Source organism: Conger conger, chromosome 15 (assembly GCF_963514075.1).
Source record: "Conger conger chromosome 15, fConCon1.1, whole genome shotgun sequence".
NCBI lineage: Eukaryota > Metazoa > Chordata > Actinopteri > Anguilliformes > Congridae > Conger > Conger conger.
The window spans coordinates 22,535,567-22,562,108 of NC_083774.1; the positions used below are offsets into that span (position 1 = coordinate 22,535,567).

The following is a 26,542-nucleotide window of genomic DNA, read 5'->3' on the forward strand; positions in this document are numbered from 1 at the left end:
ATTGCTCCAAAAGTGCAGAATTTCAGGCATTTCAATTTTCTTGTCAATTTTCTTTGACTGGTTTATATAACTGCTCTGGATTTGCAGCCAGTAATGCAGTTCTGTCATGTCCATGGCTGCTCCAGTTGGACACACAACAATGTAATTAGTGCTGATGAAGCAGTCATTGATCAGATAAGAAGACAATCTTAATGAGTGTGCTACAGTGTAACAACCCATCACATTAAGAGAATGGATGTAAACACTCTGACAGTGGAAAAGAAAATGACAGTTAATAGGCTTTTGGCTCACTGTGTAAGATGGGTCATTTATCTGCTTAAACTGAAAGCTTTCTCAACACAATGTTAATCCCTGAGTACTGTATAAAAATTGTTTATTGGGAACCATAATGAAGCATTATAAATGACAGGAAAGCATGGTCATTGTAATTAGGCACACATTTAAATACTTTTTGCATTACTTTTGTCATTATTTTGACAATCATCGGAATGGTTTAATATTTCACATTGAACATTTCCATACTCCTCTTGAGATGGAGTCAAATCCTGAAATTACCAGTCAGCAACTCATATTTTGCTATTGCTTAACATTATTATATAATTGCTTCCATCATGAATACTACTGAGCAAAATGTTTTAAATTATTGGCAATAATTGTGAGCACTGCTCCATGGATCAATAGTGAACTGTAGTGGCTCCCTGTTGAGTTTAAACAGGAACCACACTCGGATGATTGTTAACGAATCCCCTGGAAGACAGCGTCACCTGGGGGCTCTATTGCCATCTTGCCACTGGAGGGCTGAATTGCAGGCTGTTTAACCTGGTGAACTCTGGGCTCTATCTGTGGCAAATGCAGTGGGAAAGGCAGCCATTCAAAATTGCTCTTCTGCTGTCCCTGCCAGCGCACTTTCACAGGACTGGGGATATAGATTTCAGATGAAATTTGCTATCTTCATAAACACATGGGGAAAAGGGCAGAGGCTGAGACACAGAACAGTTTTATCTGCACATCCTGCAGAATGGCCATTACTGTGCATCACTGAGTAATTGGCTCAAAGGCGTTGTGTGACTTCAGGGTTAAGTACTGCGGTTCTGCTGCCAGTGCGGATGGGCCTGTTCTGCTTATGGGCTACTCTTCCTGATTTATCCTCAGCCATTGTGGAGAGTGATCAGAGTGGACAGGCTGAAACTCTCAGTGCCAGATGGGGGAAGTGGATGCGATGAGTTTGTTAGATTAGCCGATTGTTAGGGAGATGGGCGATAAATTGCCTCGTTAGATTAGCCCATTGTTAGGGAGGAAGGTGCTGAGGTACCTTGTTAGACCAGAAGGTGAGGGATTGCGCTCCTGATGCATCAGCAATCTCCCAGTCCTGTCGTTGTGTTCACTGCTCTCAGCATCTGAGGCACATGCATATTACTGCACTGTAGTTTGAGTTTGTGTGTGTGTGTGTGTGTTTGTGTGTGTATATGAGAGAGAGAGAGAAAGAGAGAGACTATTAGCTATACAGTACACTGTACTTACTGCCTTAATTGCACTGGGATTATTCTGTGATTGGGAGCAGTGTGCAATTCATCAACCATGGCTTTCAATGGATGTACCCTGTGCAGTCATTTGCTCAATGATGCATTATGTTCGGATAATACAAATGTGGAGCTCTTGTGCAGTAAATGTTATCCTCCACAAAAATGGAGAACCCAATTATATTTCTCCATAGTGACTGGGGACCTTATTGTTCTTAATGCTGCACTCAAATCATCCCCCCATTATTCCACTGTAAGGTTTCTTTGGTGCAGAATCATCTCCAAATTATTCCACTGTAAGGTTTCTGTGGTGTAGAATCATCTCCCCATTATTCCACTGTAAGGTTTCTATGGTGTAGAATCATCTCCCCGTTATTCCACTGTAAGGTTTCTATGGTGTATAATCATCTCCCCGTTATTCCACTTCAAGACATTTTTTGAGTTTCAGTTGCATGATTGGAGAGTATAGTCCTTTTATAGCTTTAGCACTTTGGAAACTTTTTGTTCTTACCTGGTTCTTCAGAAAAGTTGAGCTTAATTATTTTTTATTGAGTGAAAGTATCCCAGAGGCAGAGTAAAACACTTACAAATTGCACCAACTTGTGGATGCGTGCTTTGTCTAAAATAGTAGCTTTGACATCTGGATTTACATTCTGTTTAAGATTCAGTTGCTTTTAAGATCCCGCCACAGGCTGAGACTAGGATTGTGTAATAACTGATTGATGGTGAAGAATGATGCTCTGTAATTGGTGATGCTCAGTGTGGATATGGATGAAGATTGCTGTCTGATTGGAGGGTACAAGATGAGAGCGGTCAACTCTGTTGTCTGACTGGATTGCATTTTGTGAGGAACATTGGGGCTTTCTGTTAACCTAAACTGCTCAGCATGAACCTTCTGCCTCAGAACATGGAACAGTGCTTCTCGCACACTTCCACACATTCCAAAAATCAATCTGTAGTAAAGTTATCTTTTTGTTACCTGAGTGGAGAGATTCAGATCAAAGCTTGCATTAGCTGAGCCTCTAAAGTGGATCAAAGTGCCCTGAAAGAACTGTATAAATAACACCGATAGTAAGCTGTTATTTGGTCAAGCATACTGGAAAAATACATACTTTTATTCGAATATGATTATCCCTTAAACATGTGGTTAAATTCTGCTTATTACATAAGTTCATCTCAGTCTTAAGGAACTGTATTGTGGTCTTCCCACACCTCCTGTTTCACTAGGATTGAAAAACTTGGTCCCCTTGTCATCCATCACAATGGGAAGAGCTACAGAACTGTCAGATCAAAAGATGTTGTTGACCCACAATAGTTGTTTTGGCTCTGCACCTCATGCCTATGTCATTAATATTCTCTCTCGGTTCTCTGACATTACAACCACAGTAACGATCTCATAAAAGTCTTTGCTATCCTTCTTTCATCACTGTGGACAGCAAAAAAAATTGCAGACCAGCAACCAAATCCACAGTCAATTCAATGTCCTCCAAAAATAGTCAGTTTGACATTGCGATCAATTTTCGGGAAATACATTTTCATTTGGACATGCTTGAAATTCTTTCCTTTAATCCCTGAAAATAGCTCCATTGCAGTCAGAAGAAACCTTGCGGTGGGGAGAGCTGTATAAAGGCAGGAAAAGTGAATCAGAATTTCCTCGATTGGTGGGTTCTGCCGGAATGGAAGATCAGCTTTGTGTACCTTTGATTGAAGTGCTCCATTTGCAGAGTGCAGAATTCACACTCCGGTGCTTCCATGAAGAGAATTGCACAGGCACACGCTGAATCACACAAGCATGAGCTGAAGCTTTTAATTTGCTGGCACACCTCTACAGAAAATAAAACATTGATTTAGGTCTGGGCGATTTCCAGTGAGCCTGGAATGTATTGATTAATTTAATGAAAGACTGGACAAAATGTCTGCTTTTGGGAATTATTCTTTTCTGAGAAACTTTAATTAACTGAGCTCCAGCAGGCCATTGGTGTTTTCATAAGTGCAACAGCAGTGATCCCTCCAGTCGATAACTGGAGCCTGTCTGAAAGCAGCATTTCTGTATATTGGTAAAGGTGATGGGCTCTTCAGAACATAAAATACAATCTTAACAGTGACCGTAAAGTACATTTCACTGAAGTTTTTCTGCTATAGCATTATAAACTCCACAGACTGTAAGGAGAGTTCTATTTCATGTTCAACAATATTGCATATATACTCTCACTCTGCACACTTTATTAGGAACACCTATGTACACCTACTTATTAATGCAATTATCTAATCAGCCAATTTGTGGCAGCAGTGCAATGCATAAAAGCATGCAGATACGGGTCAGGAGCTTTAGTTAATGTTCACATCAACCATCAGAATGGGGGAAAAAATTGATCTAAGTGACTTGAATGATCTTTGGTGGCAGACAGGGTGGTTTGAGTATCTCAGAAACTGCTGATCTCCTGGGATTTTCATGCACAACAGTCTCTAGAGTTTGCAGAGAATGGTGTGAAAAACAAAAAACATCCATTGAGCAGCAGTTCAGCCTTATTAATGAGTGAGGTCAGAGGAGAGGGGCCAGACTGATCAAAGCTGACAGGAAGCAAATAACCTTGTCAGTTACCATATGGAACATTAAACTAAGTTATACAAAATAGGAGCAAAACTAGCTGAAAGAGCATTAAACTACATTATGTTTGAATAAGACAAAAAAAAAAAAATATATATATATATATATATATATATATATATATATATATATATATATATATATCTCTCTGAAAACAAAAAAATTATATTAAAATAATATTACACCTAATCAGGCCTAAGTAGAGTTGGGGACAGATTTGGGATGGAGGAGTCGAGGCCCAGTCTGAAAAGATGGATGCTCAGTCTCTCAGAAGATGGCTAACATCTCTGATCTGATCACTGTGGGAAGCTCATTCCCCCACCGAAGGGCCTGAACAAACAGACAGGACCGGGAAGTGTGGGGTCAGAGAGGGGCAGACGTTCCGAACAGAGAGGTCTGGCTGGGGTGTATGGTCAGATGACCTTCTGAAGGTATGAAGGGACAGTTCCCTTAGCAGTCCAGTAGGCTAAATTTGATGCTCGTGGTTATGTGTAGCCAAAGGAGGGCAGTGAAGCAGGGGGGTGGGTTGTGACGTACAGGTACCTGATGTTGCCTGTACCATCAGCTTTTACCCTGCTAAAAGTGCATTGCTGAAGCCCTGCATAGCTGTGAACACTGCCGTGGGATCTGATTTTCCCCTTTGGTCATTCACCGGGAGAAGTTGACCAAACATTTGGTGTCCCAGTGTGCCCTCCATACTTAAACTGATAATATATAAATTGAAAGGAAATTCCATCTGTCCAACAAGGCTAACTGAAGAATGCTCTCTCAATGGTACAAAGAAATGGCACAGCATCTCTCAAGTGGTTTTTATCACTTTATAGAAAGTGTTCTGCCCTAAAAGAGAAACTTCAACTGCGTCACTCAAATACAATCACTGCAGACAAAATTATGGTTTGAAACAATGTTTTTTTAATATACTTAGGGACTTCAAAGGACAGAGATATTGCACACACCATCAAACGATGTGCTTTAATGTTGGTACTGGAATGATTTTTTTCTTGAATGAAACCAGCGCGCCGTGACCCCAATTGCACTGGGAGCAGAGTCGCCGCAGACACTCCCTGCTTGCCCGTCCCCTTACAGACAGAGGCTCTGGGACGAAGAGTAGGAGCGGGGTAATGTCTCCTGCCGCTCCTTGACGTGGTCCCGTTGCCACACAGCGGTTCTGTCTCAGCAGGACTGCACGCACAGCTGAGACAAGTGCCCCTCCAGCCCCCGACGTTTCCGCTGTGTCTCTAAATAAGTCAACTGCCTTTAAAAACGAGGGCCGAAGGGATTCTGCCCTGTGATTGAACAACTTTGTTTTTTTTATTGGAAATGCAAAAACATAGCCCAGGGATGCGGTCTGCACTTGGAGATAGCAATAAACAAGACGCAGCTTTGGTAAACGAAATATATTTGGATCTCGGGATGTTAGGTTTGGACCAGTTTTGAAATTGGACAGATACTGTGGGCACTTTGAAAATCCTTGTTTCTGCTTTAAAGCCTTCATATAAATTCATTAATTTATAGAAAATTAGATATTAAACCATTTCATTTCCAAGCAGGGACTTACGGTATAAACAAGGAATTCTCTGCTGGTCATTGTCCTTGGTTCATATGAAGAAAATTGTAGATAGACTGTAATATATGTATCTATTAAATAAAACATCCAGTAATTATAATGAAAATGTGAAAATATGCAAATATGTATTAACAAGGTGATTAAGCGAACAAGATACAGCATGAACCCTGATATCATTTCAGACTAGAAACATTCATATTCGTATTTATTTTCATTAGGCAGGGTAACTGAAAATGTTATTTCCGCAAATCATAAAAGTAGACAAACTGGGCAAAAAATTTCCTCGTAGAATTTTAACATAATATGCTGACAGTTTTTGCAGCTTTTTAACAGCATTTTAACAGCATTCCGTTATTCAGTAAGGGTTTTTAATGGTGCTGTGAGCAGCCTTGACTGAGTATTCCATTATATAGACGTCTGGGATCTGGAACATCAGTTCTCATTCAAATTAACAATGGCTCTTCTTCTATGATTTTAAGTGCTCCATTCTCGCATTGCAGTCAGTAATCTGATTGAGAGAGGTCAGAGGATAATGGACAGACTCTTTCAAGCTAACCAAAACCACGAATGCTCAACAGCTAACCGCTGTTTATAAGTTATGTGCAGAAGGGCACCCCTGAAGGCACAGTGTGTCGAACCTTGAAGCAGGTGGGCTAAAAAACGCAATGCTGTAATGCTGGACCAGCCTTATGCAGCTGGGTGTCAGGGTTGGCGGTTATGGGTAATAAAAAGTTCCGACCTTCCTAGTGTCAATCAGGCTTACTTCATGCTCATCCAACAATGTAAAGAATTGTGTAACATCACTGTCCATTTGTATTTGCCATCTTAGCCATCTGTGATATCTTTATTGGATTACATGAATGCTCATAAGCAAGCACCATGGTATCAGCACTGGGTCTGAAGCCCTAGTGCATTTGGGAAAAAATACCCACAGATACAAAAGACAGAATCAAAAGTGTGTGAGTGCAGAGACTTGTGGGGGATGTGAGTTTACAGCCTGGAAATGTGAAAAACCTACCAGAGGCCCGGGTTACTATGCCCTTTTACCTTCTGAAAAAGGTCCAATGTCCTTTGGATGTGAATCTTTTATATAAATACATAATTGCCCATATTACAGAGTATAGAACAAGAAAATAGTGATTGATGAGGGATCACCCAAAACAAAAACACCCCTTTTAAACATGGCTCTTTAAAAGGTAAAGAGGAGGACGCTAAAACTGTGCTTAATGTTGACCATTCATTATACGCTGATACGTTGCAGTTAATCTTTACCATTCAGTATACACTGGTGCAGGTGTACTGGGCTTAACGTTGACAGTTTGTTATACACTTTTGGTAAACACTGGTACTATATGACACTAGAAACATGCAAGAGGGTGCTGTTTACATGAGTCTGCTGTTTAAATGGATTCGTACAGATTCATACTTGTCCTTGAATGCCCTTAAAAGTTACCTTCTTGTGGTGATTAGAAAAAGCTATTATACAAGGGCAATTGTGTTTTTTTTTTCAGTAAATGCATCATGCCACTCTGCACATAAAGGGCTATTCTCCAGTGTCTGCCTGGGTAATGTGTTCCTGTGTGTAGTAACACCTTGACTGCTTCGACCGTTGAGTGCTTAAAGCCGTATCCCCAAAGGCACAACATTCTTACAAATTCCAGCTCCCACAATGGCAAAAAGATTATTTGTTTCAAACTCCAGCACATTTCAAAATTACATATTCACCATGAGTTGTCAGACAGTGTTTTATTTATTTATTTATTTTTAGCAATGTTTTTGTAGATATCTATTATTTTTCAGAAATAATAACATCTCTGCCTTCTACGCAATTGTGCAGGTGTGTTTATCTCATTTGCATCTGTAACAGCTGGCTTTCCAACTGTGAAAATACCTGCTAAACGTAAACAAAAATTTATGGTGTTAACAATTGTCCAACTCTATCTTGATTGATATCAGTATGATGTAGAGGTACCCAGGAAAGGGCACACTGACATCATGATTGGGGCAGGGCTAGTTTCTTACCAATTTTTTTATACCAAAATTTCATAAATGTTTAAATAATGTCATGGATTAAAATGCTTCACTATAAAGTCAGCATACACATGTTTACAGCTAAAGATAAAATGTATAGTATAATTACTTATTAATTCATCTATAGTGTAAATAGGGTTTCATTTCCTGCTGAGATTTTCTAGAATGTTCCACAATGGAGCAGTAAACGGTCGTATGTTGTGTCTTTCCAGAATGTGTACTACACCAGCACTCAGCAGTTACACATAGGGGTCTTGAGCCCCACCATCGACGACGATGACAACAAGTGCCTGGTGGATGTGAACAGCAGGCCCCGCCTCATTGAGTGCAGCTATGCCAAAGCCAAGCGAATGAAGCTGTACTGGCTCTTTACTCAGGTAAACCTCTCCATCTCACACTTCTGCCGGAAAAAAAAACACCTCGGGCGTGCCTGGACTTCCCAAACACCTGTCTGTTCTGGCCCCTATTCTGGTTGAATGATCTCCCCCACTGTGCTCAGGACAGCAGAAACTCCTATCCGTCTTCTGACACGGACTGAAGGCCCACCCGCCTGTGACTGAGAGGGAGGAGTCCGGTGCAGGAAGCCGTATGGTTCAGCGCTCTGCACCACCAGCTCCATTCTCATTACAGAGCTCCTCCTGGGATGTCACCCGTGTATGAGAAACAGCACAGTCCGCTGGACTCTGCTTAAGCATTCCCCAAACCCCCAGTTTTGGGCAATGCAGAAATGTGCTGCTTTCCCAGTTTTCTGAGCACAATTCCCCCTCCCACACATACACACAACATAACATGTCAGCGCTCTCCATCAATCTTAATATTGAGGTCAATTAAAATCATTAAAAAGCTATTTTGCTACAGAACTAGCGTAGTTAACTAGCCATCTTGTATTTGCACAGAAGACGTCCAGTACCCCCTCAACTGTCAACTCCCTTATGCTTTGATCGCAAAGTTTCCCTTAAATCTGTTCAGCCTTGAAAAACTTCTCTCTCTGTGTGCTGAAGTAACAGGCAGCAGTGAGAAAGAGTGAAGTTTTCGTAGAATTCTTAAACCCAAGCATTTAATACATTAAAGGGAATTTATGGGGAGTTGGGGGTTTGGGGTCTGACCCAACCAACCACATGTATCCCACTTTGCTTCCCCCATAGCTCTACCACCGGTCTCCATGCATGCTCTGTGTCAATAAGAGCAGAGGAGTCTCCATAACAGATGCCATTATTTAAATAACTGAAAGGTCATTGTGGGGGTTTATGGGTCCATTTTAGAACCTGGACAGTCAGAAGATCCTAGAAATAACACTCTGCAGATGTATCCTTCTTTCTCCCTAAAATAGCTTCAGGTCTACAAGAAAGAATAATCAATGTACAGGCCCACAAGGAACAGGGCATAGTCTGTAGAATATGGAAAATATTCAATATAGCCAAACAATATATATACCCACAAGATATAAGATGTATTTAAAGAATTTGGTACTATACTCAAAGAACTCAAAGAATTTGTAGCCCAAAGTTAGTACTTGTCTTATTTAGCATGTGTTTCATCTGATTTTGCACGATATGATTGTTAAGGCCGATTTTGTCAGTGGCTTAGTTAGTCTTTAGGGTATTGCTGCAGATTTAATAATATGTTGGAGCCAACAGGCACCTTTATCAAGAGCAACATGTAGGCAGGCATAGCCTTGTTAAAAAATTGTATATATTCTCTGTAACATAATCAATAATTGCATTGTTTTGTGTAATAGATCCAACTAAAAAATAGTCTTTCTTTCTGACTGAAGGTTGGGTGGAAAGCGCTGGGTGAGCACTGAGCTCAAGGCTTCTCTCAGTACAGTGCTTTATAATCCATAAGGGTGCTACAGCAGTATATTACTAAAGAATTCATATATTCTTTTGTGGTTTTTTGGCACTGACTGGGTAGGGCGACCAGATCCTTGACCTGTTCCAGGCATTCAAGGAGCTATAAGTTTTGGTGAATAAAACAGTAAATCATGAGACAAAAAAAAAACTCTTTACATAAAGCTGCACCATGTCTTCATTTGGAAAAGTATGTTGCAACAACGAGTAATACCACGTATCCTCAGTTCCACTTTAACTTCAGCTCTTCAACATTATGCTCAGGTACGAAGGATCATATCAAACTTATTACTGGTTGGCGGAGCAGTGGGAAAATACCCTGATAACTCTGAGCTATAGCGGAGAGCACAGGCCTGTGAAATTGGGGGCATAATTAAATTAATCTTCCTCGGCAGGAGGTTCGTTTCCTTACACACTTTAGCATACTTCAGCGTTAGCGACCGTGGCTGCATCCTCTTCACTTTTATTTGTGTATGTACATTACTGCAGGTTCTCTATGGTTGGGATGATTTCAAGTGAAGAGCAGAGAATGTAATTAATTCATTCGGCGATGAAATTAATGTTCACACGCCTTCGAGTCAGCCCGGGAGAGTCGTGCAAAGTGCGGTCGTGCCTTGAATACATATTTTCTCCCCCTGTAAGTGGAGTCAGAAGGTGGGGGGCACAGTCGCTAACACGAGAGCCCCGACAGGGGACTGGGGCCAGCACATCATGTAAACCTCCGCTGCCACCATCTATCACATCCCAGGGAGGTGCGGACATGGCAACCGCTCACAGTGCATCACAGCAGCCACTTCCCAGCTCTTAATGCAGTGACACACAGGAGGGGTGTTTTCCTTTAATATGGCCACCTTTTTTTACCGTGTGTTCAGAGGACTGTGGGGGATAAGTTTGGTGTAAATCCTCCGTGTACAGTTTGTCCCCCTCACCACTGCACCGCAGCCTCATGACTTCTCCCATAACAGACACTTACCCTAATTATTTTACCCGCTATGATGGCCCCGTCTCCTTCCGGCAGCTACTGCCATGTTTTCTGTCCTACATAATTTCATTCTGAGCGCCACACCAGATCCACCGGCTTGGTTTTGTGCCAGGATACACCAGATCCACCGCATGCACCCTGTACTCATCGTTCAGAGCCTACAGAGCAGCACTCTGCAATTTATAATGCCTGCACGCACATCCCGCTCGCTGTCATTGCGTGACATGCGACTGAGGCGATTTCATTAATAATAACTCATCATGTTCTTCTCTGGCTCTAATGCATGTCCACATCAGTCACTAACTGATTCATTTTTTAAATGTCTTTATCTTTATCTGCTTTTCTTCGTACATTATGCTCCAGTGTTAGGACTTAAGTTCACGACTCTGATCCTTGGTGAGTTTATATCGCAGCCCCTGGAGACTCCAGCTCAATAGGAAATCTGAATGCCCTGGCACACTCCTAGGTCTGGGTCGGTGTCACACTTGAAAATCAAAGAAGATTGGTTTGCTGTCCTTATTGGAATGCATCTCAGACAAGAGGCCAGCACACTGTACTGAGAACAGCGTAGTCGAGTGTCTCCGTCACACAGGAACACTTGCTCGTAGAGGAGTGTGCAAAGTAAAAAGATCTCAGATAAATGTCATAGTGTACTGGATACACATACATTTGGCCTACATGTCTATTACTCGCATACTTCTTGGTTTGAAATTACTCTGTGTCACAAATGATGTGAGAGCTCCTGGCATGCCCAGTGCCTCTGCCACTGTGTGGTATTAACTTACAGAAAGAGGCAAACCCAGGGACCTGGAAACTGTCTGATTCTTTTGTACAGCACAGTTTCTGATACGCTGTTGAGAACCGGCTTCTCCTGAGCAGAATGAATTGCTCACCATTTAAGTGATGGAAAATTGATTTTGTTTAAGAATGGGATAAACTCATATTGATTGGACCTGGCCTGTTTGAATAAATGAGCCAGTTTAGTGGAGCACGGTCGGGGTAATTATCCTGGTACAAGGTTGCTTTTACACATGTATTTACTGAAGGGAACCTTCAATTTCTCTGTCTCTGCTAGCATTTGTGCATGAGGGATGGCTTGTGGTTGATAATGTACTTTGTACTGGATTCTTCAGAACATTATCTGAACGGCATTACTGGACACATATGCAAAGGACAGCAAGACAGACTACAATGGAGTCTTTCATTAAGAAAACTAAACATTACTGATCTGATCACATTATGCACCACTGCTTAAACATACCCGATCAGTCAGTAAACCAACCAGCTAAATTGTACTCAAGCTAAAACCATTTTTAATTATTAAAAAACAACTAAACAACTTCTTGCTTCTGACAGAAGTTAAATGAATCTGTTATGAAAGCCACTCTGTCGAAAATCATCAACCAAACATCTGGCCTTCGATTTTATCTCTGACATGTTTATCTATAATTGAGCTCGGCTGGTTCGTGAACGGAGAAGTTCCATGCCTAGCTCTTACTGTATGTAATAAACAGCAAAATGGATGCTACTTTGGTTTCTAATTGGAATCTTTGATGAGAGTTTGAACTTTGAAGCTTCCTTCATTTCTAGCTCATTAAAAGCAAAAGCACAGGCTCTCAACTGCCATTTGGGACATGAAAGAGAACCAGGAGGGAGGGACGAGGAGCGAATTTGGCTGGAGAAATATGTTCCCTTTAACCTCTGATGGTATGATTCCCAATCCGCTCGTCCTCCTTACACAGATTAGACCAAGCTCACAATTTCTCTGGCTGTGTGTGTGCACATATACAGGAAATGTACCTCATAATGCTCTCAAAACTATATACTTTTAACATTGCTACAATATTAAAGTTAGCTGGGAAATCCTTTTTCGGTTCTTATCTAATGCAAACTAAAGCTTGAGACACTCAAAGGCATCTCTCAGACTGATACTACAGTAGATGAAAGGGGACTGTCTGCTGACCAAATGGAACCCTAAAATAAAACGAAATTAAATTTGAGCTTCTCTTGATGAAAGTGTGGCTGAATGATCGATGGCCTGGGTGCCTTATTGATTGCGATCTCTGTGCCAGACACTCACTGTCCTTCCCTGATAGTCTCCCTGTCAGCCTAATGAAGGCGGGTTTACATGGCCAAGCCGCAGAACCACATCAGAGGAAGAAGCAGGAGGATAAAAACAAGTAATCTGTCACATCCATCACAGCTGGCCCTGTATTGGACCTAATGGGGCGATGGGTACAGTGCAGAATCTGACCACTGCAGCCCTGCCCCCTCACCATGAGTCAGACTGCAGCCACAGGAGGTGCAGAGAGACTGCACTGAATGGATCAGTATATTATTATGATTATTATTATTATTATTATTATTATTATTATTATTATTATATCTTTAAATTCGATAACATCGTGGGTCAAGAAATTAAAATGACAGACTTCTTTTCATGATGGATCAGTACAGAGAGACACACAGCACATTGATCAGTCTATATAAGAAACACAGCTTAATAGGGCTGTCCTTTTAGCCTTCCTAATGCAGTAGCTTGTAGCTTGTAGACATCCACGGTATGTTTAGAAGACCACGATCTGTTTCTCTCCCCGTGGTTACCAGAGGACAAGTTTCATCTTTATTGTGGACTCCTGCTTTTCTACTGTGACTTCATTAAGCTTAATGGTGTGTTGATGCTAATAAAGCTTTAAGGTTGCTCTCAGCATGCTGAGGTACCTGGGCAGAAACCTGCTGGAGATAAAAGGACCTTCTTAAGCCGTTAGCATTGGAGAGGAGCACTGGGGTGAGAGATAATGGAACCTAATTCCTAGCTGTCCTGTTGTGCAGTAACATCAGTACACTCTCAGAAATAAAGTGCCTAAAAAGGAACATATTCTTGTCGCAGGGACAGTACCCATCGCAGTAGGTACATAAAATTATACCCCCCCACCCCACCCCAGCCGGAAATACATGAGTCATTTCTACCTTTTGTGCTTGGAAAACATACTCATTTTTACCCAAGGAGAACATTACTGACTTTCAGGGTACATTTGGGATATTTGTAACCTTGCTGAACAAAAACATCCACTGTCCCTTTCTTTCTGAGAGGGGACAGCTCTCTCCCATCAGCCTTCACTTCAGCTTCATTACTTCCGTGTTTGTAAGCCTGTACTTACATGTTCCAGTATGTTCTTATCCAGAGAGACTTACAAAACCTGCGTGCGATCCAGTATTGCAGCTGGGTATTTTTACTGAAGTAATTCAGGTTAAGTACTTTGCTCAAGGGTACAACAGCAGTGCCTAACCTGAAAAGTGTACTCACAACCCAGTTCCCTGCCCTTTTAGGCAATTGTAATTGTAATTTATATTGATAATTAAAACACACGTGCATGTCATTTTCACCATTTACGGGTGTGGTTTGGAGGAAAAAAGAGCAGCTGCATAAGGTAAATGTGTGGGACCGTCTCCACTGTTGGCCATTTTCCCAGGCTGGGGTGTAACCTGACGCTGGTGTTCATTTCTGCCTTTCCAGGGAGGCTCCATCCAGAACAGGAAGTCGAGGCGGTGCCTGGAGCTGGTGGAGAGTGGCAATAATGAGTTTGGGTACCAGCTGGCCCTGCAGAAGTGCAGTGGACAGAGCTGGACCGTCACGCACCTGCTGGTGGGAGGCTCACTATGACCGTGTTAAGACCAGCCTGTCGTGACCCGTCCACATCCCACACTGATCCTGAGAGGACTATCAGAGACCGCAATGCTTTGGCCTTTCAAACTCCTTTTGCTCTTTATCAAGGAAATGGAGCCAAAGTCACATCTACTGTATGGTGATACTTTGAGCTCTTTGACATCTCTCTGTTTCACCTGAAGAAGTATTAAGATAAATGTCGGACATTTTTACCATATTTATGTCCTCACAAGTCGGCCACGATTCGTTGATTTCTCCGCTCTGCAGTCTGGAGGCTGAAACATCAGAGTACACATTTTGCAAGTTCCTTGGTTCTGTGTTGACTGGATCCAGTACAATCATTAATCTCTGATACATATGATTATAGCTTTGCTACTGTGTAGCAAGAGTTTACTAAGTTCCCTGCTGTATTTGGTCCCTTCTAGTGTCTCAGGTTTGTTGGTTATGTTTATTAAGAAATCAAGCTGTACAGTTTTGAGGAAAAGCTCTTATGTTGACATGTCTCATACTGAAGATTTTAAGCTATTTTCTAAATGTAAATAATCAAAATATTTATAATATCAGACAGTAAAAAGTGCTGTTGGCAAAATTGATGTTTTTGCTTGTTTTTTTGTTTTTTTTGTCCTCTGAAGCCAGTGAACAAATTGCAGAAATGGCTTTTAAGAAAGGACCTTGCTTAATTTAATGAGGTGAAACAAGGCACTTGATGAGAGGGATAATAGCTCAGTGTGGTGGTGTTTTTTATTAGAGAATGTTCCATTTCTCTCTCGAGCTCTAATTTATTTTTTAAAGAGGAGAGATGTGAAACAGAAGTGTATAAATGAGTATTCAAGGGGGGTTGGCACTCCATTTGTTATTTGTTGATTAACTTCGTAGCTTCAGCTGAGCTTCAGCACAGAAGTGATTATTTTACCTCTTTCACTGCAATAAGGGACTCAAAATTCATGTGAAGCCAGGGTCTTTTAAGTGCAGTTAATAAGTGAGTGACCAAGCATGGAGAACACGTTCTGTTTTCTGTTTTTTTTAATGCATTTTGTTTTCTTCATTAAAAATCCATTGGGTTTCCTGTTTTTTTTTTGGTTGTTTTGTTTTTTTTTTTTTTAATTACCTGCATACAGAAGCTTTTAAAACTGTTGGTAGTATAACACTTTCGCACTGAAATCTCAATGAATCCGTGTTACACCACTGTGTAAAGGGACCACCTGTGCAAAGAGAGCACACCTGAGCATAGCGCTGTTATTGCTGGTTCTATTTCCCATCTATATTTCATCATGTGGTGCTCACACTTCGTGTATACCAGCCACTAATATCTGCTCATCACATATCTTTTCTGCTACCCTGGCCTATTAACATGACCAGTTCGCAGTCATCACCATGTCCCATAATGCCTGATACTATGGAGCCTTTGTCCTTCCACCTCAGGGGGATCAGGGGACCTGAAGCCATCAACCACTGTGGAACAGGAGGAGAGCCATTTCAGCATGAGACAGGACATACTGCAGTCACCATGACGACCGTGGGCAAACAGCCACACAGCATGGACAGCAGCGCCATGGGGCTGTGTGAATCAGAGCTGTCTGCTGAGCTCGGAGTTATCAGCACTGTGGGGGTTTTCAATATGAAGTGACTTTGCCCTGCCTGTGCGCACACACACACATACACACAGTCCAAATGCAAATATGGTTTTATTTATTTCACATAAAAAAACTGCTGCACAGAAGTGGAAATCTTATCTCGCTATAAATCTCTGCACACTTAGAGCAGTGGAATTGCTGTTTTAGCTCAGACTTCATTAGAGAGGTGTGAATGTCATGAAACCAATAATACCCCCTCTCTAAAGCTTGAGGATATAACCTGAAAAGCCTGAATACTGAATACTGAAAATCCCTTAACTGCCAAAGTCAAGAGCTGATTTAAAAAGATTTTAATAGAGCAGTCTCATCTGCCTTTAATTCATTATTTCATTTATTTTTTTCTGTCCCCCGAGTTCTTGAAAAAAAAGTGCTTTCATGTGACCCAACAGATCTATGCACAGTAAAGATGCTTATTCAATTATCTGATATGTATTTTATCTGACAGTTTAATTCCAAAGCTACAGCATGTGAATTGCTGGACATTGATTGTGTAACGTGCACCAGCGATGTATATTTATATTGCCTAGAAATTGACTGCATTACACGGACAGAGCAATCTGAATACACTACTTTCTTTAGCTGTTCTTCACAGACACTGGTAACGCAGTGCTAGAGCCGTCAGGGGTGTTTTAGCAGGTCTTGCAGATCCATGTCAGCGCTCTCCAAAGTAGCATTCAGACACAGATGGTCTGACCAGCACTGACACGCGTCCCACCTCCTGTCCGGTCTCCTGCTAAAACACTGTGAGACACCCTGCTACAAGTTTACCATTGCCATAACAACACACAATAAAATACTCAGTGTGAGAGGCACGAAAACCAGTCGGTCACTGTAGTAATAATTACAGAAGTGACAGAGAACGCATTATGTCGAGACGCTACACGATGGAGTGGTCAATTCTTTCTTCTCCTAATAGATGGCAAGCAACTAAAGATTACTTTAATTAATGTTTATGTTTATGTAAGTCATTCCTGGTTCTTAAACAGTGGTAGTCCAATTTAATTAGTAATTTACATATTCCTCTCCTTTGTTTGCAAGACAAGATCAATGGCACAGGGGAATGATCCCCCGGATAAACACGTTTGGCGTCCCAGACTCCGTTTGTATTCGGTGTGGTCGTGTGAGAGCAGGATTATCAGGCTTTGGCGTGTCACATTGGTCTGAATGTCTTATTTATCATTGATACAATTCCAGAGAAAAGCCATCAGTGATTACAGCACCATGTGTCAATGTGAACATGAGCTTACAGACAAAGCCCACAAATTGCTTGTAGATAAACAAACAGAAAAGACCCCTGCCTGATATTGGCAACAGAGAATGACTTTGTAATCTACAGTTTTCTGTACAATCGATGATTTGTAATTGCAGTATTGGCAAGGTCCACCAGGAATAGCAGGGAAAGCTAGTGAAGGTGATAACACACATCCGATGCCATGTTTAGGCCCAAAGACACAGCACTGCAGGCATGCCATCTAACACCTTTGCTGTAATTCTCCATCACACTCGAGGGCGCATTTCATTTTTCACACCAACTTGTTTTTATATCACACTCAGACCAGTAGAAACTTCACACATATAACTCCTACAGACTGAGAAATGCTCCAGATGGCCAGATATTTCATTTCTCTGCTGTCATCACTTTCCAATTTGTTTTAAAAAGACAACCGAATTCTGCTAAAAGGTGCAGGGATTGATTTGTTGATGGCCTGCAAGGGGAAGCACATAAGTACAATCCTCATCCTCTCAGTACTATACAAAAAAGGCAAGTCTACTAACCTGCTGAGCTACATTTCAAGTGCAAATATCATTGGTTTCAAAGATCATGAGTTGGGGAGAAAAGATCTAAGTAGCCTACAATCCATCTGTGCATTTCCATGTACAGTATTCAAGTTTGAATACACCCTAAGTGTGCACTGCTACCTAAACTAAACTGCACTATAAATGCTCCAGGATCCAAAGCTGAAGGGTCATCACTGATTGGCTCAGCAGTTATGTTGATTGGCTCAGTTGTTGAAGGGTCATCACTGATTTGCTGAGTGGTTAAAGGATCTTCATTCAGTAGATGGATCGATCGTGTGTAGTTAATGTGTAGATGCTGTTGTTATTTTTCAGAGCCTGTTTGGTGTCTGGTCCTCTCAGTCATTCTTGATGGTGTGCACAGGATCGCTCTGTGTGCTGCTTGCTTTAGCTCTTAAGCCTTGCCTCCTCATTACTGTGCTCAAGCCTTCAGGGGGTCCTGCTGTTTCTCCTGGGAGCACACACTCACACGGGAGGATTCCCAGCACTACAGAGGTACAGACAAAAGAACACCCACCTTATGTTTGGACTTTGATACTGTTGTGGCAGCACCCTGAGTGGTATTTGACCACGTAATTATCCCAGATCTAGGACTAAGTTGCACATTTGCACAAGGTAAGACGTAGTTTAGCCTTGTGTCAGGGTTAAATGAGGTTCTGTGTTATCGTGCATGCACATGTTTTATTCAGTTTGCAATGTGTGGGCAGTCAAAGCTACCTGCTCCCATTGCAAAACACTGCATCTAACCATAGATATTTTGAGGGGTAATTTATTTTTTCAGGTTATTTTGTCAGTGAGTTCAGTCAACATGAAAATGGCTCCTAAATCTATCACTTACTAAATCTCTCCAGAAGTCTAATGCTTTCATTGCAGTTTTTTTCTCATCTTCTCCTGAGCACATAAGGAGAGATACCAAACAGCACACACTCAACACACAGCACACATGCCACACACGCACTCAGCACACATCCAACACACTCAACACACACTCAGCACACACTCAGCACATGTGTAACACACTCAGCTCACACTCAACACACAAACCCAGCATACACTTAGCATGGTGATGTCAGGGTGCTGGGGGATTGTGTCAGGCCCAGATTGATACCGCAGGTTATAGAAGCAGTCACTGGCAGTTTATCACACATAGAAGGAGCAAAAAGATGGAATATTATAACTTTCTGTAGTTGTCATATTCCTGTATCAGCACTGACAGACACACAGAACTGAGATAAATCATGACCCTCATGTCCCAGGTTATATTCCCTACTGGAATGGTATGGGTCTGGAGTTTAGAGCCATGTGCTGGAACCCTCACACTGTGACTGATGGCAGTACAAATACAGTGTGAGCCATACATTCATATGTGCAATACATAAATATACAGTAAACAAGCACATATAGAGTAGAAATAACATACGTGGTATGTCATTCCACAAGACATAATTCTCTTGAATCAATATGACATATTTTTACTCGTGGAGCCAATAGCAGTAGACGATTCATGCTTCACATTGTACATTATATTCTGTCCTGTTTTGCTTAGTTTTTTCTTCAGGATATGGTCAGTCATCAGTGGCAGTATTAGTTTCTCATTACGATTCTGCGCAGCACAGATCTGCGGCTCTCACTCGCAAGCCCTGCAGTCCCGCCCACCTCACCCTCTGACTGCGCTTTGCTCTGCACTCGTTTCTGTTCGTGTTCAAAGTGCCAGGTTGACCAGCCAGGCCGGCTTTGATTAAATATTCAACTCTTATTGCAAATTATAGTGCTACTTTATAAACTCCACATACACTACATCTCATATCTGTCCTTACAACTAAAGAGAATTACAATGCATTAAGCCAACACTGTACTAACAATACTTGATCCTCTTTAATTGGCAAATAAGAATTTATTCTTGTTTAATTACAATTGTATTTCTTCCGGACATGACTGAATAATGACAGAATTCCCTTTGAGTAATATTCTAGTTTTATCTGTGTAGAGATAGGTTATCTGTCTAGTAGAAAAAGTGTTGTTTGTTTGGTTAATATTGCGCGTATTGATTTTTAATGGGCCTCTGTGCCTTCTTCATGATATCATATTTTTGCATTCATGAAAGCATGTAACATGGTCAGCCATCAGTTGGAATATTTGCCTCAGGTTAAACTTAGTTTGAGGTCTCCAGTGTAATCAGGCTTCATTATCGTCCAAAAAGCCTTTAGCAAAAAAGCAGAACATCTACCTACTGACAAAAACAACAGGTATCTGGCATATTAATGATCATTTGGGAGATGGGGTAGATTATAAAGCATATACTGCACTTCTTTGACACTCTGCATGTACCTAGATTTGCTTTTTGCCCCATTGGTCCTGTTAAAAAGACACATTGTTGCAGAAGCAAGCAAATTGTTTCTCAGTTCTACCATTATTCAACAGTGTGCACAAATGGATTATTTACCTGAGGACAACACAGTAAAGCCTTCATTCAGTTATTCGTTCAGTCTCTGGGGACACACAGTGCAGTCTGAAGTATTTTGACAGATTTTTGTTGTTTTGCCTCTGCACTCCAGCACATTGGATTTGAAATGAAACAATGAATATGAGGAATATGTCACAGTCATAACAGATTGCACGGTAGATTTGTTAGAGAAAAAAACGGTACCTCAAACATGATTGTACAGTTGGCTCATTGTGAACTATGAAAGTAATGGAAGCCTTTCTCATGATAATAGCAGTTTTACTGAATGATGGAAAATGATTATTAGCAGTGTATAATGTGGAGAGTATCAGTGTTGCAGCATTGATGGTGTGTGAATTTACCACCATGCCCCCCATGAGATACTACTGATCTCAGCAAGTTTGATTCTGTGCAACTCCATCCATAATTCCATCACACAGGAAGAATGAGACAGCAGTTCTGTTCTTCAGAGATATTCCATAATCCCTCAATGTCTCAGCATAAAGGACCCAGTGGAGACAAAAGACACCTCCATTTTTCAATATTCTTTTTCTGATTTTCAAAAGATATTGGGTCAATTTGTCAAAGCTGGCAAACAACAGTACAGTAACTGCTTCTTGCATGTCTGGTACATTCTGTTCTTGTCTCATAGTATTCATAGTTCTGAGTGTGTGTGTGTGTGTGTGTGTGTGTGTGTGAGTGAGTGTGCGCACACGCGTAAGTGTGTGTGCGTATGTATGTGTGTGTGTGTGTGTGTGTGTCTCAGACAGTGTGACAGTCTAACATATGTGACAGAGGATGTGAGATACAGAGAGAGTGTATGCGTGTGTGTGTGCATGTGTTGAGTATGTATGTGAGAGGGAGAGAGTGAGTGTGTAGGTGTGTGTGCTGAGGTTGCTGTGGATTCTCCTCTATAAAAAGCTATTAAGAAAGTTTTCATGTGATTTAATTCAAACTGGCTTTCAACAGCTTCAAATTTAATTATCAATCATGTTTCATGTTCCATGGTATGATGGCTGTTTATGTGTCTCGGGCCTGGAGAATAATAGCCATTCTTTTACCTCAAGGACACAAGGCCATCACATTTTAGCACCAGACTCCAGACACTAGGTGAATTTCTCCCTGGTGGCATCATTCTGGTCTCAGATATTACTGCTCATAAAATGGTCCCTTTTTGGCAAATTGCTGTTATTGGCAGAGATGCCGACTTTGCAAGGCTGGCAGATAGCAACGAGGACAATGACTCACTAACACTCTTCAGATGGGCATCCAACACTTAATATTCATCGCCTCCCCATACTGACAGTAATTTTCTAAATTGCATCTAACACCAGGCCTTTAACGGTGATGAGTGATGTCACCACAGTGAGACCTGACAAACGCTGACCTGGGCTGAACTCTGGACTCTGGCTGTGTCCCCGCGCACTGAAGGAGCAGCTGCAGCAGGCCTGCTTTGATCTCCATCAGTGGAATATTGATTCATCAGATCCTCTGAGAAATGTTTAATATCCAGTCATTGCTGATGAACCGTTTATGGACTGGGTGTGTTGCCATTTTAAGGTGATTTGCTCTGGGGACCTGAGAGTTGAGCAGATGGCACTGTCACTCTCCTCTCTCGTAGCTCCCCAAGTACTTTGATTCTTTTGAATGCTGTGTCTGCTTGTGTGCCTGTCTGCCTGTCTGCTTGTGTGTCTGTCTGCCTATCTGTCTCTCTGTCTGCCTGCCTGTCTGCTTGTGTGCCTGTCTGCCTGTCTGCTTGTGTGTCTGTCTGCCTATCTGTCTCTCTGTCTGCCTGCCTGTCTGCTTGTGTGCCTGTCTGCCTGTCTGCTTGTGTGTCTGTCTGCCTGTCTGCCTGTCTGTCTGCCTGTCTGCTTGTGTGTCTGTGTGCCTGTCTACCTGTCTGCTTGTGTGCCTGTCTGCCTGTCTGTCTGTATGTCTGTATGTCTGCCTGCCTGCTTGTGTGCCTGTCTGTCTGTCGGTCTGCCTGTCTGCTTGTGTGTCTGTCTGCCTGTCTGCTTGTGTGCCTGTGTGCCTGTCTGTCTGCTTGTCTGCTTGTCTGCCTGTAGGTGGAGCTGGAGAAGGCTAATGAATGATTGAAATGCACCTGTGTAATTGCATTCCAGGGGATATAGCCCATCCCTTCTCACATGCTGCTCTTTCTGTCTTGCGACAGCTTTGGACAATGGCTTCAGTTTTGGTTTTGGTTGTGGTCGTCATTGGGCATGTCTTTGTATTTTATGTAAGTTGCAGTGTTCATTTTATGTACTATTTGCAATATTTCATTTGTTTTTTGTACTAATAACATACCGGATGCACTGATTCACTAATAAGAAGCTGATATTTAAAAATGAGATTTAGTCTGATACTCTGTGGGAGATTAAAAGTATTGTGAAACTTGCAGCGACTCGTATGAGAGAGAAGAAAAGGCTGTGAGTGTGATGTTAAACCCTGCTTTACTGCAGTCCTATTTCCCAGTATGCTACAGACTGTGCGGGTTCCTTTGCTCCTTAAGCATCCATTAACTCACTGATTCTTTCATCTGCAGGTAGAATAAGCAATGCGCTTCCTCTATTAGCTACCCATAAGCCATGGTGCTTGGCATTGGTCCTGTTCCCAGATCCAGGCTGTCTGAAATTCTATCTTATACTATTTCACTTGACAATATATGACTTATGTTGGGGGGAAAGGGTAGCCTGGTCTGTCCATTACTGTGATGATCACAAAGCCACTCGGTGGAGCCTGTAGAAATGTCCTGTGTCCTGAGCTCCAGGTTCACATCTTTTTTTCTTTCTTTTTTTTTCTGTAGTGCATTTCAGGGCCTGTCAGCAGGGATTGGCAGCTATCAAATGAAAACCTTCTATGTTACTGGCCCTGGGAAAGAAAATGAAGTCTCATTTCAGGTAACAGGTTGTCAGACACCCAAAGAATTAAAATAATGTCTTGTGTTTGACAAGAGAACCCTCTGAGGACACCTTTCATTTCATAAAATAAAAAGCATTTTGACAAGATTCTTGATGTGATCAGGTGCCATTTTAAATTCATAAAATGTAATGTACTTGTACTAATGCATAAGCAGAGCCTGCTGTGACAGTTCCAGGCTACTGCTCATTGGAACCATTAATGTCAATCATCAAAGACAATGTTCTGTGTTCCATTTTTATCCAATAATAGTCTCATACTTATACTGTTAAATACAAATGTATTTGGACAGTGGGATTGGTTGTTTGTCCTCTGTACTAATCAAATTTGTGTTTCACGAATCACACCATGACAATGAGGCTGCATTTGCAATTTACCCATATTCATTTCATTATTACTTTCAATGTCCCTTTACCATTTGGGACTGGTTTCAGCATGAAGTCATCAAAACAAAATGTAATCTCAGTCAAAGTAGTAATTTGCCACAGCACATTACAGAAAAACAGTTAAAAAAAAAAGAAATCATTCATTCTGCGTTATATCTGTTTCTGATATATGTGATTAGGAGGGTAATTTATCCCTTATTGGACATTAAGTCATATTAAAATCAATTAGCAGCTCTTGATTGTTCAGAAATTCCAATTAACATTTAAACAAAAGCCAGCATGCCCAGGGGCTAGAGCATGAGATATGATCACAAAATGGAGGAGTGCATGTTGAGAATGGATGTCAGAATCCAGCACCACAGCGCCTGCTGTTGTTCAGCACCAGTGACTCATCAAGCTGTTGCTTGGCTAAAGCATCTGCTGGCCTTGCTCTGGTTTAAAAGGAAACCACACATACTACACCTGCGGTCACTGTACCCCACCAGCTGTTTACATTCTGGCACCCCCTGGATCCCTGCAGCTCTCATGCTCTGCTCTCTGCATTCTCTGCAAATAAAGAAAATAACTCGATTTTTGCCAAGTAACTCTTCCTGTCCCATTCTGCATTCATGTCGTTATCACATTAACAGATGTACTCTGGTCTGGTCCCTGCATGGTCTAATAGGCAGTTTCTCCTTTGCATACGAATGCTGACTTCTTAAGGATCTGAAATACCTGCTGTTTAAGACTGCCAGGACATTATGAAGAATAATCCTGATTGAAAATTACCAGAATGGTAAAATGGCTTAAATTACTTAAAATGGCTGGTTGTCAAAGCAATATGCCAACGCAATGTGATATATAGTAAATGTATAAGACTTTTAGTTTAGTCTTAGGTAAGAGCAGTCATCTGGCAGTTGTAGGGTTGCCGGTTTGATCCTGCCCCGGCTGTGTAAAAGTGTCCCTGAGCAAAATACCTAACCCCAAATGCTCCTGACGAACTGATTGGTGCCTTGCATGGCAGCCAATCGCCATTGGAGTGTGAGTGCATGTGTGAATGGGTGAATGAGAAGCATCACTTCTACAGCGCTTTGAATAAAGGTGCTATATAAATGCCAACCATTTACCATTTTAGTCATTCAATGGTGAATACAGACATTTGCTTGCATTTATAAGCTGTTGTGGTTGCTATGAATGTGTCTATATTACAGGCTTACACCACACCTTTTCCTGCATTCAGTGCAGGAAACCTTTTGACATAATTTGACATTTTTACGGTCATGTCTCACCCGCATTGAGGAGAGTAAATCTTATGTGTGAAAGGGATTGTGCCTTTGGCTCAGGGCAGGGCAGGGCAGAGGCTCACACATTTCAGATAAGGGCACAGTTCTGCCATTTTGCTAAAAGCCAAATGTCATGGTAAAGCTTAGATCATTCCAATTCTGACAGCTATGTTGTCTTTTGGGATTTGTTTTTGTTAATATCCCGTTAAACTAGTGTAAGCAGTGGCATTTTTCAAAAGATTATTAAAAATAATCTACTGAGAGTTCTTTCTAGAATTGTTTTCTAAAGGCAAACAGGCTGAGGAAAAATAATTGTGCAATCATGGCGCACACTGGAGGCAAGCGGAACAGTAAAGGTATTAATTCTGGGGAGTCTAGAAACTTCCAAACAAAATTCAATTTCATTTGAACATCCATGTCGGGCCCTCCCCAACACGTTCAGTCTCCCTGAGTTTTCCCCAACTCTGCCTTTTTTTCTTCTTCTTTTTTGGTTCCAGAGTGCAGCAAGTATATTTCACCTTCACCGCTTCAGACAACTGAAGGCTGGCCTGGCGTTTACCTCAATAGCCAGTGGCGCTTTCCCATAGTGCACTTGTTAATGGCACATTTCTGGGTAGAGCCCCGTCTCTCAGAGTAACCATCACTCCACTAATGAGCCCTTACCCGGGTAATGCTTTAATACACCACTAACCTTGTCCTCATTTTTTTGCTGATGTTATAGAGCTTCTCTTCTGCATTATTAAAGAGGCCTGTGCCCCACCCCCTCCTGCAGCGAAACGGGCAGAGACTCCGCGCTAATAAGCCACAGTACAGCTTTGATTGGAGAATGTCTTGTAGTTGCAGGTTTATACGTTATACGTTAGGTCACTCTCACGACTTCCCTCACACGCCTGAAAACGTGCGCGGGTTTGACCTTTTGACCCACAGCTCTGCACCTCTTCACTCATTTTTCAGCTGCAGCGAGTCAGCTGTGAATCACTGCTCACTCCACTCAGTGTGCAGTGGTGCCTCATGCCCAGTGCAAAGCACGGATTAACTGTAGTTTGTGTCTGTTTTGGGCGGCACGGATGGTGCAGTGGGTAGCACTGCCACCTCACAGGAGGTCCTGGGTTCGAATCCGTGAATCGAATCGAATGTGTGAGTGAATGGTGTGTGTGCCCTGCGATGGACTGGCGACCTGTCCAGGGTGTATTCCTGCCTTTCGCCCAATGTATGCTGGGATAGGCTCCAGCCCCCCCGCGACCCTGTTCAGGATGAGCGGGTTGGGATAATGAATGAATGAATTAATTAATTAATTAATTAATGTGTCAGTTATGTCTATTCATTCACATACCATTTCTTGCGGGGATACACCAGCTTTACTCCGACCATAACTGAAACAATCCATAGTTTTTTAAAACACTTTTAATGGCTTATAAGGGATCATTAGCCCTATTATTTGCACATTAACATTAAATGGGTATCCATGTTACAAAGAATTCATATTTGACATTCACTTGAGACTTTTTAGAGTCAGATCCATCAAATAGTACTTTAATTTTCTGTAATTTGCTGTGACATTTTTTAATGCTATAGAGCTGAATCCCTTCACCAGCACCGACTACGTATCTCTGCTGTATCTTCCTCCTCTGGCACTGGGTTCCCGTTGGTAGATCATCATGATCAGTGGTTCTGACAGTGTTTTTTTGTGGCTGTTTTTCTAGGGTGATGGAGATGGCACAGATACTAAGGCTGTGGTGGTGAAGAACCAATCAGTGAGCCGTGCGCATCCTTATTACAGATAACTGAAGACATTTCACAGAGCTCATGATCACCTGAGCCACCGTAATCCAAATTAAATTAGGATTAAGGGCATTTGTGGTGAAGATCCTTTCTT

The 26,542-nt window shown here is 41.8% G+C and overlaps 1 protein-coding gene across 1 annotated transcript in view; it reads left to right on the forward strand.

Moving 5' to 3' along the window:
* The window catches only part of LOC133111459 (polypeptide N-acetylgalactosaminyltransferase 18-like), a 76,594-nt gene extending 61,298 nt beyond the window's left edge, over window positions 1–15,296 (forward strand). Inside the window, exons 10-11 of the mRNA XM_061221835.1 lie at window positions 7,939–8,103; window positions 14,076–15,296. Of these exons, the coding sequence (XP_061077819.1) occupies window positions 7,939–8,103; window positions 14,076–14,222 (312 nt within the window). The 3' untranslated portion in view covers window positions 14,223–15,296. The remainder of the gene's footprint in view (window positions 1–7,938; window positions 8,104–14,075) is intronic.
* The last annotated feature ends 11,246 nt before the right edge of the window (window positions 15,297–26,542 follow it).